The sequence below is a fragment of the Cotesia typhae genome, unplaced genomic scaffold (assembly GCF_013202065.1).
Source record: "Cotesia typhae breed Kobodo isofemale line unplaced genomic scaffold, CoteBio_Ctyphae contig_26, whole genome shotgun sequence".
Taxonomy (NCBI): Eukaryota; Metazoa; Arthropoda; class Insecta; order Hymenoptera; family Braconidae; genus Cotesia; species Cotesia typhae.
In genome coordinates, this window is record NW_027423732.1 from 72,353 (window position 1) to 89,869 (window position 17,517).

Sequence of the window (17,517 nt, forward strand, 5' to 3'; positions counted from 1 at the left end):
TAATTTTTTAAGATGATAAAAAAATCCACAAATTTTATTTTTAAATCAAGGGTGAAATTGTGTCTTAAAAAAAAAAAAAAAAAAAAAAAAAAAAAAAATAAATCGATTAACTAACCACTGTTGTTTAGAGCGCGTCTAGTGTATAATCGAGATTGTAGTAAGAAATAAAGGGAAAGAGGAGAGAGGAAAGTGTATACTCATACTAGTATACAAAAAAATATAATAGTGAACAGCTGCAGCAAAACCGTTACGCTATGCTATGACCCACATGTATGCGGTGACTATTCCTATACACAGCCCCGAATATCTTCACACATAGCTATACAAACAAAGTATATAAAAGACGTGCAATTAATAAAAAAAAAATTATTTTTCAAAAATTTATTTAAATTAGTTAAAAGTTATAGCGATTACGGATAAGAAAGTCTTTTCTACCCATCAGAAGGGCTTTTTTTTTTCCAGTTTTTTTTTCTGCAAATTTATGCAAATTACTCGGAGCCTATGTGCAATAAAAAAATCACAAAGGACTTTTCTAATAGAAAATTTTTCAAGCTTGAAAAAAGGTCTGATTGACTTTTCACGTAGAATGAATCCTTTAAAAGATATATTAATTTAAAAGAAAATGGATGAATTAAATTGGAAAACAGAGAGACAAGCGGGTTATATAAAATAAAATTCAATAATTAATGGCAGATGGATGCAGCCACGTGCCGACACCCTAACGCTCCAGTAGACACAGTAGACTCGGGAATGCGCGCGCCCCCACTACCCCCTGTATGGTTGGGATCCCACATGGGGTGATAGGGGAACCCAGCACCTGGTTATTTCAAAAATAAACTCCGGTTGTCGTTGGTAGCCAATGGGCGGGTTTGATAATCGTACATGCGCCCAATAAGCGAGCGTTAGATTCAAATACAAACCACCCCGTATCATCCTTTGTCACTTGAAGCTGTGATTTACATAACTATAACGAGTTTCGGTTGAACCCGTCGCGACTTTACGATTTGAGGAGGTGCCGGAGTTTAAATATAAAATAACTTTTCAGTTAGTCATATTGTAAGTGAACGCGAATTCCATTTTGTAGATCCTATTTGAGTCACAGTATTGTTGAATCACCCGCGCGAGCTCGATTAGAGCTGGAAGGATAGTGCCATAAGCTTCCGGAGCGTCTTCCTGATGACACTGAACGGACCCACGCGACCCGTTACACTCCGGTGACTCCTTAAAGGGCCCATGTGTTGCTTCCAAGGGGTTCTGATGGAATTCCGGGAGGGTTAAAGGCTCTAGTTAGTATTAAGCTGTTGCGATAGAACCTCGGGGCTTCAAAAATAGTGTCTTAAAGTGTTTAAATTCTTCCAAAAGCCCAAAAAAGTACTAATTTCGCGGAAAATCTACTTTGGGCCCGTTTATTATGGGCCTTGGACTAATCTGATTGTTTCGGAGAACTCAAAATTGTATTCTACAAGTCGATAACTGTTTGATCAGTGTATTCAAGTGTTTAGATTTGAAAAAATTTTTTTCAATTCTCAAAAATTGGGACTTTTGGCCTTGTTTTTGGGCATTGGAACTTATTATTTTTATTCGGGACCTTTAGAATCTTTGTTTTCACACCAAAACTCATAAGAATAGTGCCAAAGAGTGTGTAAAAATCAGTGAAATTGAAGAAATTGACCTCTGAAGATGACCAAATTGGATTGAAAATGTACTTTCAGGCCCGTTTTTTGGGGTCTCTAGTTAATTTTTTAAGTAAATACAGTTCAAAATTATATTCTCGAGGTGAAAATACCTTTAAAAAAGTACCTTTGGGTCTGAAAATTCACAAGCTTTAACACTTTGCAAACATTTTAAGAATTAATCAAAACCCTTGTTCAAAATGTCGGGATTCAAAAGGATGCAGAGCCGGATTTTTTGGAATCAGATGGCGAACCACGACCTGGATAACAAGCCTCTGATCCTTAATAGCAGCCCTGAAAGTGAATCTAACGGTAAAAACGCCTCCTACTGCAATTTAGGGCGTGATAGTGACACAGACACTGATAAAATCAGTGAAAATAGCTTTAAATTCGACGAAACTTGTAAAGTTGACAGCAATTGTAATATTACTGCTGTAATTGTTGACAATAAGCCTTCCGAGGAGAACAACAATGAAGTAGTAGAGCTGGAAAATCAGCAGCTCGCTAGAGTTTTGAGTCCTGACCACGGAAGTTTGGACTCGGGATTCTCAGACTCGGAAAATTCAGATGGAAAATCGAATCTGAACACCAGAAGAAGACGGAAAAGAACGAAGAAGGAAAGTGAGAAGAAAATTGTTAATAAAAACTTGTTCTGGATGAAACCAACACACACTTCTACGCCCAAATCGGAGGCTTTTGAACTCCAGAATTTGGAGCAATGCAAGAGGAATCTCACCTATACCAAGGACTTTAAGGAATCTGAGGAGTTTGGTGACTCAATTGATGACGCTAGGTTTATATATATATATATATATATATATATATATATATATATATATATATATATATATATATATTTTTTTTTTTTTTTTTTTTTTTTAATTTAAAAATATAAATTGAAGATTGAATCACTGAGCCTTCAGTTTAATATTTATGTTTACCGCTTCATTATTACAGAGTGATCTGATAAAAAAATCGTTTATGGATGAGTCAGATTTTATCGTAGAGATAACTATTTACCTTTCTTAACTTTTGTGTTTTGAGAGAACGATTTTAGATACGGAAAAATGAACAAAGATTTTTTTTATAGAAAATTTTTTGCTCTACAAAAAATATCCAAAATTTTTATTTTTGTCGCTTAAAAAAAAAAATTTTTTTCAAATTAAACAAAAAAAAAATCGTAGTATCTAAAATCAAATCTTAAAAATAGACAATATAACCGTGGTCAACAATGAAAATAAAATTAAAATTCCCAGCGTCTTTTAGATACGTGATTTTATTCATAAAACCGTCCCACCCACTACTTGGACTCCCCACTACAACCGATTTTAATAAAGATTTATCGAGAAATAACTCTATTCCTCACATGATAGAGTCAGTGTAAAAACAGAAGCATGCGAAGCTAAGCCAATATATATTATTTGTTTATTTATTATTTAACATTCATCCCTAAAATTATTGTAAAATAGTATAGGCATTCGACCAGGCGCTCATCAAGGCAAAAGGAGTTAAACTTGCCTCTCTACTCTACTCCCGTTTTCCTCCTTATATATCTATATAAAGTGCATGTGCGGTGATCAGTGTACTGAGTATGTACTGTGAGTATGTACTGTATACTGAACAACACGTAATAGATATGCTGGTAAAGGTGAACAATCAAACCATAAGTGACTAACACGTGGTTAGTCATCTGCAGATGTTTTCTCATTTCTAATGTATCATACTTGATTCATTTTTGCCGTATCTTAGCCCAAGCCAGTACTTTTCCGCAATGGTTACTTCTCGGTATGCATTTTTTAAATTTATGATGATTTTTTGGAAAACGGTCCGAGATATCCAAAAATTAACAGAAACCTTTTTTTTTTTTTTTTTTTTTTTTTTATAGAAAATTTAATTCTCTATCAGAAAGATTCTAATCACTTTTTTTCTATCTCCAATATTTTCGCCACAATTTAAAATAAAAACCTTCTGTTCCAGAATGGCACCTAAATTCTTAGAATCCGAGGAATGCCTGGGAGATTTTCTTTACGAAGTGGAGCCTCCTGAAGATGAGGGAAGCTCAGCGTCCAGAGACTCTACTCCGTCATTCAACGGGCCCTGGTACACGAGAATGTCCAACGAATCTTCAAAATCTGAAGCGGAGAACACTAAAAATCCCTGGAAGTTTATCGCAAAGTCCAGCAGCGCCTCGGTCCAGATTTGGCTTCAAGATTTGATCCAGGATGCAGACGACGAGTGCTTCACGACTCTCCAGAGCAAGGCCCTACCCAGGAGGAACCTTTACACTGAAGATGCACAGACCAGGGATCTGAAGCTTTTGACGACTTCCGCGACTTCTGCGGCGACAGAGCTTCTGGTTAGGGCTGAAGGGTTTACGAGACACATCCAGGAGGTCATCAGGTAAGTCAAAAGCGTTAACTGCTGGTGAATTTTTTTTGTAATTTAAGTTTTTTACAGGAAAATTGGTCGTGGAGATTCGCGGGATGAGCGCGACTGGCTTCGCGGAATTGAGGAGGAAGCTTTCTCGATTCTCTTGGAGCTGGGGGCTCCTCCTCCAAGGAGGATCCATGATGGCAGTACTAGGAGTATCCTGAACCAACTGGAGGCTCTGAAGAACATGGTGAACCATAATTTGGACACGCGGTTGGATTTTTATATTGAGGTAAGTTTTTATTCAAATTACTTTACTTTATTATATTTCCTTCTCAATTTCTCCTCGAACTATCTCATCAAATTAAATAAATTTTCAGCGCGTGGTCCGTGGCCTAGAAAAAGCCCCCCGAGAGTCAGGATCAGCTGCCCGAGGAGCACTAGCCGCTTTAACAGCTTTAGGCCTGGCCGGTTCCCGAGCAGGAACCTCAATCGCGCGTTGTTCCGGAGTCCGAGCGCTGCTAACTTTATTAATATCCGCCAGCCGGTTATCTTCAGAGCTTCGAGCATCGAGTCTTCGGGCCCTGGCAAGTGTCTGCTGCTGCCCTCTGGCGATCGAGCACTTTATCAAAGAAGGAGGCCCGGAAATCCTCGTGGACTTGCTGACGTCATTATCAACTCCTGAGCGGGAGAAAATTGAAGCTACGGCGCTAATTGTCCAAGTAACTGCGCCCTGGACCGACGCTTTGGGGTTAAAGTACTTCGAACCATTCAGTTCCGAGCTTACCCTCACGATAATTGAACTAGCAACGTCCAGCGCTTGCGCCCAAACTCTGCTTCTCTGCGCGGCTGCGATGAATAACCTCAGCAACTCTAAAAAGTTCGTAGCCGCCATTTTGGAACACGAGGGTGTTAGGCGTATTCTCAAGTGCGTGAAGAAAAAGCCACCGTCTATCTGGCTGATGGAACAAGTCGCCATGTTGATTGACAAACTCGCCAGGCATCAAATCACCAGGAAGCATCTCGCGAAAGCTAAAGCTTCAGTTGCTTTGGTTTGTTTTCTCCGGATGGCGCCACCTGGATTGGAACACGCGTATCAAAGACTCGCGAGTACAGCGGCTTCTGCTTTGACCAGATTGTGCGTTGATCCGGAAATTGCCAAGCAAGTTGTCGCCGTAGGAGGCCACGATTGCTTACCCGATAGCTTTTTAACCGCTCGACAAGATGGCGAACAGAATGAAAATGGCGGATTCGTCAGGTGCACCAACAGCTTGAGGCTCGCGGGAAAAATCGCGAAAAAGTGCATCGATAAGGCTAAAGCTTGTGATTATTCTGTTGAATAATTAATTTTTGATGAAAATATAATTTTTTTTTTTTTTTTTTTTTATTAATGTATATAATTTGTGCCATAATTTTAAGAAGAAAATAAATATTTTATTATTTTAAATCAGTTTTTTATCTCGTTCCGGTGGAAAATGTCGACTGTTGTTTCAAGAGTTGCTCGCAGGGCCATGTCACAAGCACCGAGGCTAAATTTTCCCTCGGGTGCTTTAAAGTAGTCCAGGCCACGGCCGATTTTTATCACCCACCCATTACTGAGACTAGGATCAATTTTTAATTATAAAATTTTGAAAATAATTACTTGAAAAAAATTAAATAACTCACGTGATTTGTCTGTCGTGCAAAGTATCAGAAAATTTAACTTCCATTGCAACATTAGATTGTTTCAAGCTTTGTTTCAGTTCTTGTAGCCTCAAATTTTGGTTTCTGGAGTCGTCTGGATCTTGGGTTGTCGTTAAAATTATTTTACTGAGTGAGGAACACTTTTGTACTGATAATTCACATAACCTAACTAGATTCAAGCACTGGAACAGAAAAAATTAATAATCTAAATAAATATTATTAATTCACATAATATTACATTACCTGGTGATAAGCGCGGATGTAAGGATCCTCAACATGAATCCAGACAATATTTTCATCTAAAAATCTTCCGAACAAGCTGTCATAATCATAACCAGTAGCCCCAGCTTCTATTTTAGTTTGTTCCCGGTACTGACCAAGCGCTTTTTTGTCTTCAATTAAAACTTTTAATTTTTCAGCACGGTCCAAGTAACTGTTTGCTTTTGCGCGAAGGTGATCTTTTTTTTTAGCGTCTGTTACTTCTGTAGAGTTAAAAAAATTTTTTTTAATTAACTTTTGTTAAAAAATAAAATTAAAATTTTTAAATTATTATTATTAATAAAAAAAAATTTTTTTTACCTTTAATAGTGTTGAGTAATACTTGTATACCTTCTTGATATAAAATTAATGCCAGTGTATATTGTTCTTTTTTGTCCATATCAACTGCACGTGTTAAAATTTTAACAGCTGCCACTTCCATTTTTTTTTTTTTTTATTTTTTCTAAAAAAAAAAAAAAAAAAAATAATAATATTTAAAAATTTTAAATTTACCCGCTAAAAAAAAAAATTTCAACAGATGCGCGCGCACCTAATGGCGTCTCCAAAATCAAGATGGCTGACTAGTAAATAGTATCTGCCAAATGTAACCTCGTGAAATAATAAACAGTTAAACAATTAAAAATATTTCTCACTATTTACACAATTAAAAATTTTAAATCTTCCTTTAAAATAATTAATTATTGATTTATAATCAATATTTAACTGTTAAAACTTATTAATTTATAATTAATTAATTGAGTAATAATAGTAATAAAAATTGTTTATATCACTTTGTTTTTTTTGTCACGAAATTATTTTTAATTGTCAATTTAATTAAAAAAAATTAAATATTTTTGTTTGACAGATAAAATAAAAAGTAAATAAATAAATAAAAATGAAGTCAAGTAAAAATAACAACGGATCGAGTTCAACAATACTGTGGGGTGAATTACCAACACGAGAAAACCACAAGCAAGAAGTAATAACGCCGGACATTATTGAAAATATTTGGCGGCAAGTTTTGGATGACTGCGGGTCTAATAATTCGGAGATGGATAATTATCAGACTGAACCTCATCCTGAATTTATTCAGTAAGTTTATTTAATTTTTTTTATTTTTTATATTTTAACTACCTATAATTTTTAATTTAATTAATTAATATTAATTTAATATAATTATTTAGATTACCTATGGAAAACTCTCTGGTACTCAATACAGTCGCTCTGCACCGTCAAAAATCATCAATTGTAAGAAAAATTTTTTTAATCAATATTATTAATAATTAATTTAATTATTAAAAATAAATTACAGAATAATGGACTGATAGTTCGCGGAGTTTCTACAGTAGAAAAACAAGAAGAGAAGCCAAGCAGCAATCCATTTAAATTTTTGCCTCCTCGAGAAAAGTAAGATAAAAATTAAAAAAAATTTTTTTTTTATAATAAAATTTTTCCATTTAAAATGATTAAAATTTTCTAGACGTGAAATAAAAAAAAAGTTTACCTGCAATCTCCAACATTCAACGTGTCGCAGTTTATTAAAACATGCGGTGACAGTTTTAATAGCACACATAGGTTATGAGCAATCAGTAGACATTGCGATTGACACCCTGGTAGATGTAGCCGAGAACCTGCTGAGGAAAATTACTATGATGCTAAAGTTTGCCTGCGAGCAGCCGAATTCTGGATTTCCTGTCAGTAGTTTTATTTATAATTATAATTATTTAGATTGATTAATTTTTAAAATTAATTACAGGACCCGGTGGAGAGGATCCTGGTGGAAACAGGAATAGGCAATGTCGAAGAGATTCACAATTATTACCAGAATTATGTAATTAAATTTGAGGAGGGAATGAGGAAGACTGTTGAAGCTATGGTTTCTAAACAGCAAATGGAGCTCAGCAGCGCTGCCAAGTGAGTTGATTTATTTTAATTAATAATTAATAAATAACTTGGACTAATTGTTTTTAAGTACTTAAAATTTTTATTGTCTATTTTTTGGAAATATATCAAAATAAACGTTGATTTGTTTTAAATTTAAGGATGGAACTCGACGAAGTGGTCAATAAGCTGCAATTTGATGATTTAGAGAACTTTGTAAATGCTTACAAAGATGTCCCAACTCTTCAACTGTTGGATCCAGAGATTGGGTTCCCTCCAAGTTTGGACGCCGGATTCCAGATGCTTCACAGTTTGGAACAAGATGAGTGAGTTTTCTAATTCTAATAAAAATTTTAATTAAAAATTTTAATTTTAATTTTTTTTTTTTTTTTTTTTTTTTTTTTCTCTCATTATTTCAGGCTTAATAATCTAGAAGCAGAAGAAGAAGACTCGGATGTTCACCATATAAATAAAAAACACAAGAAATAATAAAGGTTTTTTATTGATAACAAAATCATGCTCAATTTATACAACTACATTCATTGAAACTCCGAGTAATTAATCAATCAAGTATAAACTATATAACTATAAACTCGATCATCATCATAATCACCATCTTCTTTCTTATCTTCATCTTCTTCTTCTTCTTTTTCTTCTTCCTCGTCATCAGCTTGTTGTCGCAAGAATGCCTTGAACAGTTCGGTGATGGCGTTGAACCTCTTTTTCCTCAAAGTGAGACCCAAGGCGTTTAAAAACCGACTCTCGGATCAAATTAATATTCTCGTCTAGTGCTTCCTCGTCTGTTCCGTCATTGTCAGTTTCCAAATCCCAGCTAACAGGTCGTTTAGGCTTCTGCATAATCGGTCCTTTGTTAAGACCAATAACTGTGCCAAGAACTATTCTGTTATCTGTTCCAAGAACCATTCCGTGTACTGTGCTCAAAACTATTCGACTACTGCTTTCCAAAGCCTCTCTATTTATTGTTCTACTAACCACTCCATTAAATGTTCTAAGAAACGTTCCATCAGCTGCTTCTAGAACCGTCCCGTTGAGTGTTCCAAGAACCGTTTCATTATTTGATCCAAAAAAGTTTCCATTAATTTTTCCTGATACCATCCCTTCCACTGTTCTTAGAACCGTTCTATTGGTTGTTCCTAAAACTATTCCATTAACGTCAGGGTCGCGTTTAGTTCTAACCAAAGGAACGTTGTACTTATTAAATTCTTCATTTATTTTTTTTAATTCATTAATAGTCTGTAACCATATCTGGTTTTCATAATTTGAAAATTCATTATCATTCATCGATTTAATTAATTTGACAATCTCAATTTCAATATTCGTTCCATTAAACTGATCAATCCCCTCTACTGACGGCATAAAGCCCTCATTCGGATCATTCAATTGATTAATTCTAATTAATGACTCTGTTGTGTTAATTGTCAATGGATCTGATAGATTACTATGATTGTAGAAGTAATACTCATCCGATTTTTCAATAGCCGACTCGTTACTGGAATTAATTAGATAAATATCATGGTTAATCAGATTAACGAGTTCGGTTGTTCCATTCTGTAGAATTGTGAGATTCCATGAAGCCAGTGTTGGAATTTCCAGTGATAATTTGGTGCTCTGTTCTTCAAGAGCCTGTTAAATAAATTATTATCAATAATTTAGGATTTAAAAAAATTTTTAAACATAAAAAATTAAATATATTTTCCGGTTTTAAAAAAATTTTAAAATTTTTTAATTAATCATTATTGATTTTTAAAACCTTTATTAATATAAAAAATTAATTAATAATTAATTACCCTTGACGCAGCAGCCGCAACAAAAATAAAATATACAAGTTTTCGTATCATTTTCTAAAAACGTTTTAAAAAAATTCCACTAGTTAACTGAGTAATTAACGATTAATGCGTAAACTTATATACCTAGAAATATACATTAAAAATAATTATTATGATTATTTTTTTTTTTTTTTACTAATGTTAGCAGATAACACTACAAGTAAACAAATACCAAATTCTCAAGGTTTTCTGATCAATTAGACATAAAAATGATTGTTTTTTACGCACACGTTACAAGTGGCTTTAGTCAATTGAAATCGGTGTCAATATTATCAATTTAATTTCTTAATGAATTTTTTTAAATGTTTAGATAGGTGTTTCTAAATTCTTAAATAATTCAATTCGAATTTTTCTCAATTAAAATTTATTAATTTTTTTTACAAATAATCTTTTTCAATGGAAAAAAAAAAAAAAAAAAAAAAAAAAGTTCTTGGAATTGTCAATAGGCGGCGAAAGGTGGCGCGGCGCTCTCGCAAGTACTTTACTAACGCCAGCGTTTTTAGAGCTGGAGAGACCCCGCGGTTGGACAGAAAGTTTTAAATTTAGATACAGAAAAATTTTATTAATTAATTCCAGGACCAGTTCCAGGGGAAACTATTTCTCATATTATCCTGCATTTTTTTCATAGACTCCTGGAGCTGGTTCATTCCTCTGTCAAAGGCTTCTTTGTCAAAATGTCCGCTGCCTTTGCTGTAGGAGTAGGAGACTCCAGCGCCATTCCAGTGATACTCGACGTCGATGTCATTTCCATCGTTGTAGCTGTAGAAGACACTGTTGTTGTTGTTGAAGGGGTCGTTGGAGTTTTTCATAGTCAAAGATACGTAGTTTCTGGTGTCGAGGACCACCACTATGTTGTTAATGAAGACATTGATCTTTTTTTTGCTGTCAACGCTGCTCACGTCTGTGGGCAAGGTAATGACCAGGGTGTCAAAGGGCGAGAGGATTTTTGTGTCTAGAGTGTGGACTTTTTCTGACGCGCTAACTTGAATTCTTGGGACCTGTATAAATAAATTAAAATTTATGAACGAGAAAATTAAAAAAAAAAAAAATTTTAAACTTACCAAATTATAATTTTGATTATTTGTTAGGCTTTTTAAATAAACCCAAACTCCTCCTCTGGTTGTATCGACAGTCAAATTTAAATTATCAATTTTAATAATTACTATTTTTTTGCTTTCAGTTTCTCTATCTTTATTTATTTTAACATCCAGTACATCAAAATTTCCAAAATCTTTTCCATTTACATTGACAACTTTTCCCAATGAATTTTCACCCTAAAAATAAAGATAATTAAAATATTTAATATTTTAAAATAAATAATTAATGCTTACCATAATACCGCAAAAAAATCCAATGAAAATAAAAATATTAAGCTTCATAATTATTTTTTAATTAAAACTCTCCGGTTCGATAATAAGTTAACTCGCGTAAAATTATTTCAATAATGACTCGATTCTAAAAAGGATAACACTTAAATATTGAGAATGAAGGTGACTGCATGCATTATTAACGTGTCAGCTGATGAAACTTTTATTGTCAGCAAAACAGTTGAAATAATAAAAATTATTATTATTGGTATTTTTAAATTATTCATATATCATAAATTTCCAAGTAATGACTCAAAGAAATTATATATTTTTGTAAACATAATAATTATTCCGATTAATTTTTAAATATTACTCATTTATAATAACAGAAGATTTTTAATTGTTATGAATTTATTATATAAGAAACACTTGAGTTGATTTAATATTCTGCTCAATTCGAGAATCTTCTGTTTGATTAATAAATTATTATACTTGGAAGGAAAATTACATCATTTTTAATTTCTAATCTTTTTTAATTTTTTAAAAATATTTTCTTATTAAATTACAAAAATATTTAATTGATTTTCACTTTAATAATAAAAAATTAATTTATCAACATACTAAATTATTTAATTAAAAAAAAAAAAAAAAAAAATTAGTTCTTGGAATTCCCAATAGGTGGCGAAAGGTAGCACGTCACTCTCGCTAGTATTTTTTATAAGGCAAGCGTTTTTAAGACTAAAAGGACCGCGTTTAGACAAATAATATCTTTTTATTGCAAAAAAAAAAAAAATTTTTTTTTATTGACTCAAATTATATATTTTAATTATCAACATACAATTATTAATTCCACTGGTGATATCAATGGAAACTCTCTCGCATATTGACTCTCATTTTCTTCATATCTTCCCGCATTTGGTCCATATTATTTTTTAATTCTTCTCTCCGGCTTTGCATACTTTCTCTTAAATTTTCCCGCATTTCTTTCATATTTTTTTGCATCTCATTCATGTCTTCGTTGAATGCTTCTCTATCAAAAAATTCATCTCTCCTCATATCCTCCCGCATTGTTTTCATATCTTCCCGCAACTCGTTCATGTCTTTGTCGAATTCTCCTCTATCAAAATCGCCATCGATTCCGCCGATAAAAGTAGAAAATGCAGCTCGATCCCAGTGGAAGTTGATCTCAATGCCGTTGATGTCATTTGTGCTGAAGAAGACATTGTTATCGTCAGAGTTAAGAAAGATGCTATTGCCGTTGATGTTTACGTTATTGTTGAAGTTTATGGTACTTTTGGTGGTTTTGGCGCTTTTTAAAGCCAAAGCTACGTAGTTCCTGGTGTCAAGGGCTACGACTATATCGTCGATCAAGACATTGATTTTCTTTTTGCTTTCAAGGCTGGTTACATCTGGAGATAAGGTTATGTTTAAAATGTCGAAAGAAGAAAGGGTTTTTGTGTCCAGGGTGTGGATTTTTTCTGATGATGGATCCACTGATATTTTTGGAATCTGTAAAAAATTATAATTAAAAATTAAATATTTATGATAATTTTAAGAATTTTTTTAATTTAATAAAAAAATAAATTAAAACTTGCTTCATAATTGTTTGCATTATTTGTTAGGCTTTTTAAATAAATCCAAACTTCTCCTCTTGTAGAATCAACAGTTAAATTTAAATTATTAATATTAATAACGACAATTTTTTTGCTTTCAGATTCGCCATCTTGTTTATTAAATTTAACATTTAATACGTCAAAATTTCCAAAATCTTGTCCATTTAGATTAATAATTTTTCCTGAAGCTTTTGCATTATTTCTTCCCTGAAAAATTAATAAAATTAATGCTTAATAATTTAAATAATTTAAATTGTAGTACATACCAAAATAGAGAAGAAAAATACAAAAAATATAAAAATAATCGAAAACTTTTTACTGAACATGATAACTAAATACAATATTTCATGAAGTATATATTTTCAGATATTTATATTGCGAGCTACCGATGTTTTTTTTTTTTTTTTTTTTTTTTTTTTTTTCCCGGTTCCCCACCACCGGCGCTTAGTACAATTTGTATAAGTGAGATAAAGATGCCGCGAGAGACTAAATAAAATCAATCAGTAAATATTTTTATTTGGTAAAATAAAATATATCACGTGTTGGATGATGAAACTATTGAAACTATTGTGTGGCAGTGTATAATTATAATTATTGATGGGACAATATGATAAGGATATACGTCATTTTAATGACTAATTTTCGGGAAAAAGGTAATTAATAGTATTTTTCAAATTAAAATTAATTTGTTTTTAATGACACTAAAGTTAGCAGATGTCTGAGAATTAAAAATTTTTTTTTTATTAATTTAATTACAACAAAAAAAATATTTATAAAAAATTGCACTTAACACAGTTTTTCAAGTTTGTTTTTTTTTACATGTAACAACTTCATTGTCATAATAATTATCATATATATATATATATATATATATATATATATATATATATATATATATATATATATATATATATATATATATATATATATATATATATATATATATATTTAGCGGTAATTTTTTGAAATATTAAACGCATATAAAAACACTTAGCAACTGCGCATTTGCAAATGGAGTCTGCGCATTATCGCATGTCAATAATGGAAGTGATAAACAAAGCGTGTATATATAATAGTTTATCAGCTGTCAAAAAAAAATTAAACTTATTTAATTTTTAACAATGTAAAAATTAATAATTAATTAATGACAATGAGTTTTTACAATAAAAAAGTTGCGATAACATCGGGCGTGGTATCGATAGCATTAGTATTGACTTGGATAAATTTTTTTTCTCTCGTTGTCTATCTTCTGTTGACACTATCATGCAGTGTAATTGGGCCACTTGTTATTATTCTGATTCACATCGCTTTGTCGCCGAAACACCAGACGGGAATAAGTACACTTAAAACTACTGTTGAGCTTGATGCTTTTCGGACTATGTTAATGGTAATTTTCAGATTAAATGTTATTATTGACACTTTTTTTTTTTTTTTTTTTTTTTTAAATTTAAATTTTAAGAAAAAAAATTTTTTTATTCAAATAAAAAATATATATAAAAATAATTTCAGAAAGGATATGAACCAAAAGCAGCAACTCGTCAAACAAAGTACCCAGTGATTTTCACCAGATCAGTAGACAGCTCCCTTCAGAATCTCTTGGACCTGGTATTCCGTGACTTTGTAAAATCCTGGATGACAGACATCTCAGTATTTCCAGACGAGCTGATCCTGACAATGAAGCAAGATTTATGGCTGGGCCTGCAGACTTTCAACACTAGATTATTAAGAATCGACCACACAAGGCTGATCGCCTCGAGCCTGGTCTCCAAGGTGACCTTCCACTTCGAGAAGATAAGGATCGCGCAGTCAGCAGTCTGCGAGGGTTCAGATCCAATTTTCATTTTATCTTCCCACTTGATGTCTCCAAATTTAGAATTGGAATACCTGAAAGCGATATCAACTCTATTTATTACTCACTTTCTTCCCAGAAGCTACTCACTGTCGCCTTCCAAGTTTCTTATCCGGGAAATTCTGACGCAGAAGATCCTGATGCCGGCAATTAACCTGATCACCGACCCGGACTACATTAATTTAAAAATCCTGGCGTATATTGAGCAGCAGCAGCTAGCAGAAGCGATGCATCGCAAGACTTACGAATACGCAGAGTCCTTCGAAGATTTTATCAGGATGATTAAGGGCTCGAGAGACCTGGAGGTCCTCAAGCACATTCGCTACAACATTGTCACTGAAATTATGCAAGCGACAACTATCGAGAACGTGAAACGCGCTCAAGGTCTTGATTTAGATGCAAATGCCAAGGACGTACAGGGAAGGAAGCTCAAGAGATACATCAGCCAGCTGACGTTTGCAAAGACTACTTGCGAACACCACATGCAGAGCCTTGGATGGGATGGATACCCGATGCAGGATTTGGAGGAGGAGCAGATACCGCTGGCTGCTATTCTTGATAGCATTGTCGGCAGGAGGTTCTTAACTGCGTTTCTCGAGAGTGTTTCTAGTCAAGGATTGCTGGGATATTGGGCTGCTGTTCAGGAGCTGCGCGCTGCTGATAAGTCAGCCTGGCATCAGCTGGGAGCTGAGATATTTTACACTTACATCAGGAGTCCTACTGCTGAAATTAAAGTTGATAAAACTGTTCGCAAGGATATGGAAGCTTTTCTTATGGGTGATAAGGGTCCGCAAGTTTTTTATCAGATCCAAGAAGACGTCGTTAAAATAATTGAAGACAAGTACTACTCGTCCTTTTTAGTAAGCCCTCAATACAAGCAAATGCAAAAGGCGCTACTGTCTGAACGCCCTGATTTATCAGACGAGCAAGTCAGTGAAGTTGCCAACGATAGCTTGGTAGGCGAGCATTCAACCTACGCCCGTAGTAAATTGGACCAATTGGCGGAAAAACTAAACAATAAAATGCAAGCACTCCAAGCGCTTAAATCTTCCTTGAAACCCGAAAGCCGGGTGTTGAGTATCCTGGCGAAAGAAGTTGAGTTCCTCCAGGGTGAAAAGCGGCAGCTAGAAGCTCACTTGTCCCACACTGAGATGTGGGCCGAGCACCTGGGGAAGTGGAGGTGTGATATCCAAAGCGGGGAAATCCCGGACAACGGAGAACCACCGCAATTTATCTTGGTGGTCCACATGGCCCAGGAGGAGAACGACGAGGGGATCTCCACTGGCTGGGTGGTCTTTCGGAAGCTTCCGGAGTTCCACGAGCTGCACCGCAAGCTCCGGCTTGTCTGCTCAAGTGTAAAGACTTATGAACTTCCGAGTCAACCGCTCAAATTCTTCGGAAAGACGGATAAGAACGCCCTGGAGAAGGCCAAGAACCAGATCCAGAGGTACGTCAACTTTATCCTGGAAGACGACAAGCTCAATCAGAGCGAGGCTTTGTACAGCTTTCTTAGTCCCAGTTCGGAGCACCTGAAGCACGTAGCGCCCTCTCCGAAGAAGACAAGGTTCTCTTTAGCGACCTTGTTCAAGGGCTCCAACAGCGGTGAGAGCCAGAAGGACGAGGACGACGACTTCTCTCTTCTTTTGGAAGAAGACAGACCTGGCCAGGCTGACTTTTCCGGGAAGGACGCGATCCCAGAGCCCCTATACGCCCTCGTCGGGGAAATATTCGATCTCAGGGGCGTCTTCAGGTGGCTCAGAAAGTCTCTAATCACCTTCGTCCAGATCACCTACGGCAGGACCATCAACAGACAGGTCAGGGACACCGTCGCCTGGGTCTTCTCCGAGCCGATGATCAGCTACTATATCCAGCTGTTTACCAAGTCCTGGTGGCCAAACGGGCAGCTTGCTCCTAGCACGCCGCCTAGAACCGATGAGGAGAAGCTCAAGACCCGCGGGGAAGCCAGAAGACAGTTCCTTAATAATATTCCAGAGGTCCTAGCGAGTCTTGTTGGTGCTCAGAGCGCTCAGAAAGGCGCCACAAAGGTCTTTGATACTCTCCAGAATGTTAATCTGAACAAACAGCTGTTCTATGTAAGTATTAAGGTTCCGTGAAATAAAAGGTTTCTTGGGTGATAATCTATGAATTCTTTTTTTTTTTTCCAGGATATCCTCGAGGTGGTCCTCTATGAGATCTTTTCAGAGCTTCATCGCAAGTAGCGAGATCTGGGTCTTAATCAAGTCTTGATATTTATATTCTGTATATTTATTGTTGAATATAAGTTGAAATTTCCTGTCAAAAATCGGTTTTTTTGAGGATTATTAATAATCTGATATAGAAATCGGCACTTTTCTTTCGATAAATATAATCCAGAGACCATCCTGAATCTAAATATACCAATAGATCGTCACTTTTCAAAAATATCGGTATGAGACTTTAAAATTTTAATCTAAAAATCGGTACCAGGAACATATTTTTTAAACTAGGATTTTTTCTAGTTACCTTTGAAGATAGTAAGGAGTTGTCACATATCATTTTACGCGGAACTTTAAGCGCTACAACATTCTACCCTCTATTTAAAAAAATAATCAGGTATGAATATTTCAATAAAAATTCCATAAAATTTTTGTAATAATATTTATAATTATTTCTCATATTTAAACGCCACAGGAGGCAATGCGACGTACGAATAAACAATTTTATTATATATATATATTCTAAAATCAATTACAATAATAATAATAATAATAATAATAATAATAATAATAATAATAATAATAATAATGAGTACTCTTTAACGGCTATACAAATATTACAATACAATATTTAAGATAGTCAATACAATATTACCATAATAATCTTTCACATTTTTTTTTATATTTAATTATATTATTTACACATAGTCTTAATAATTCTCATTAAATTGGCACTGTGAGCCATTATCCACCGTTAAGGTTAAAAAGACTTTGCCGGAGTTCGGTTGAGCCTACTGAACTCCGGCGCCATCTTGTGGAACTAAAGTTATCCTAACGAACC

At 34.3% G+C, this 17,517-nt stretch overlaps 7 protein-coding genes across 12 annotated transcripts; 3 read left to right on the forward strand and 4 right to left on the reverse strand.

Moving 5' to 3' along the window:
- The first annotated feature begins 1,045 nt into the window (after nt 1-1,045).
- Insc (INSC spindle orientation adaptor protein) lies at nt 1,046-5,475 on the forward strand. The gene is made up of 4 exons (XM_074240080.1): nt 1,046-2,466; nt 3,651-4,073; nt 4,131-4,335; nt 4,424-5,475. The coding sequence occupies exons 1-4, from the start codon at nt 1,874-1,876 to the stop codon at nt 5,384-5,386; spliced, it is 2,184 nt and encodes a 727-aa protein (XP_074096181.1). The 5' UTR covers nt 1,046-1,873; the 3' UTR covers nt 5,387-5,475.
- LOC141525573 (MIT domain-containing protein 1-like) lies at nt 5,409-6,644 on the reverse strand. The gene is made up of 5 exons (XM_074240125.1): nt 6,535-6,644; nt 6,306-6,447; nt 5,970-6,208; nt 5,709-5,908; nt 5,409-5,644 (listed from the first exon to the last, which is right to left on the reverse strand). The coding sequence occupies exons 2-5, from the start codon at nt 6,424-6,426 to the stop codon at nt 5,491-5,493; spliced, it is 714 nt and encodes a 237-aa protein (XP_074096226.1). The 5' UTR covers nt 6,427-6,447; nt 6,535-6,644; the 3' UTR covers nt 5,409-5,490.
- On the forward strand, nt 6,592-8,379 carry LOC141525563 (uncharacterized). Of its 4 annotated transcripts, none has more exons than XM_074240113.1 (8): nt 6,592-6,611; nt 6,850-7,076; nt 7,169-7,232; nt 7,297-7,391; nt 7,465-7,678; nt 7,741-7,898; nt 8,027-8,191; nt 8,285-8,379. In XM_074240113.1, the coding sequence occupies exons 2-8, from the start codon at nt 6,880-6,882 to the stop codon at nt 8,352-8,354; spliced, it is 963 nt and encodes a 320-aa protein (XP_074096214.1). In that variant the 5' UTR covers nt 6,592-6,611; nt 6,850-6,879; the 3' UTR covers nt 8,355-8,379. The 4 variants fall into 4 exon arrangements, with proteins under 4 accessions (XP_074096214.1, XP_074096212.1, XP_074096213.1 ...); XM_074240111.1 differs by having other exon boundaries at nt 6,610-6,752; XM_074240112.1 differs by lacking the exon at nt 6,592-6,611 and adding an exon at nt 6,639-6,764.
- On the reverse strand, nt 8,370-9,996 carry LOC141525558 (uncharacterized). The gene is made up of 2 exons (XM_074240106.1): nt 9,674-9,996; nt 8,370-9,509 (listed from the first exon to the last, which is right to left on the reverse strand). The coding sequence occupies exons 1-2, from the start codon at nt 9,722-9,724 to the stop codon at nt 8,532-8,534; spliced, it is 1,029 nt and encodes a 342-aa protein (XP_074096207.1). The 5' UTR covers nt 9,725-9,996; the 3' UTR covers nt 8,370-8,531.
- Nucleotides 9,997-10,129: 133 nt separating this feature from the next.
- Nucleotides 10,130-11,167, reverse strand: LOC141525575 (uncharacterized). Its single transcript, XM_074240128.1, has 3 exons — nt 11,044-11,167; nt 10,774-10,986; nt 10,130-10,710 (listed from the first exon to the last, which is right to left on the reverse strand). Exons 1-3 carry the CDS (start codon nt 11,089-11,091, stop codon nt 10,279-10,281), a joined length of 693 nt encoding a protein of 230 aa, XP_074096229.1. The 5' UTR covers nt 11,092-11,167; the 3' UTR covers nt 10,130-10,278.
- Nucleotides 11,168-11,812: 645 nt separating this feature from the next.
- Nucleotides 11,813-13,048, reverse strand: LOC141525564 (uncharacterized). The gene is made up of 3 exons (XM_074240114.1): nt 12,899-13,048; nt 12,615-12,839; nt 11,813-12,528 (listed from the first exon to the last, which is right to left on the reverse strand). Exons 1-3 carry the CDS (start codon nt 12,956-12,958, stop codon nt 11,881-11,883), a joined length of 933 nt encoding a protein of 310 aa, XP_074096215.1. The 5' UTR covers nt 12,959-13,048; the 3' UTR covers nt 11,813-11,880.
- Nucleotides 13,049-13,116: 68 nt separating this feature from the next.
- On the forward strand, nt 13,117-17,266 carry LOC141525532 (sorting nexin-25). 3 transcript variants are annotated; one of them, XM_074240069.1, is made up of 4 exons: nt 13,117-13,285; nt 13,902-14,019; nt 14,142-16,574; nt 16,647-16,739. In XM_074240069.1, exons 2-4 carry the CDS (start codon nt 14,011-14,013, stop codon nt 16,698-16,700), a joined length of 2,496 nt encoding a protein of 831 aa, XP_074096170.1. In that variant the 5' UTR covers nt 13,117-13,285; nt 13,902-14,010; the 3' UTR covers nt 16,701-16,739. The 3 variants fall into 3 exon arrangements, with proteins under 3 accessions (XP_074096170.1, XP_074096172.1, XP_074096169.1); XM_074240068.1 differs by lacking the exon at nt 13,117-13,285 and adding an exon at nt 16,980-17,266 and having other exon boundaries at nt 13,675-14,019; nt 16,647-16,907; XM_074240071.1 differs by lacking the exon at nt 13,902-14,019 and having other exon boundaries at nt 13,132-13,285.
- Nucleotides 17,267-17,517: the final 251 nt, after the last annotated feature.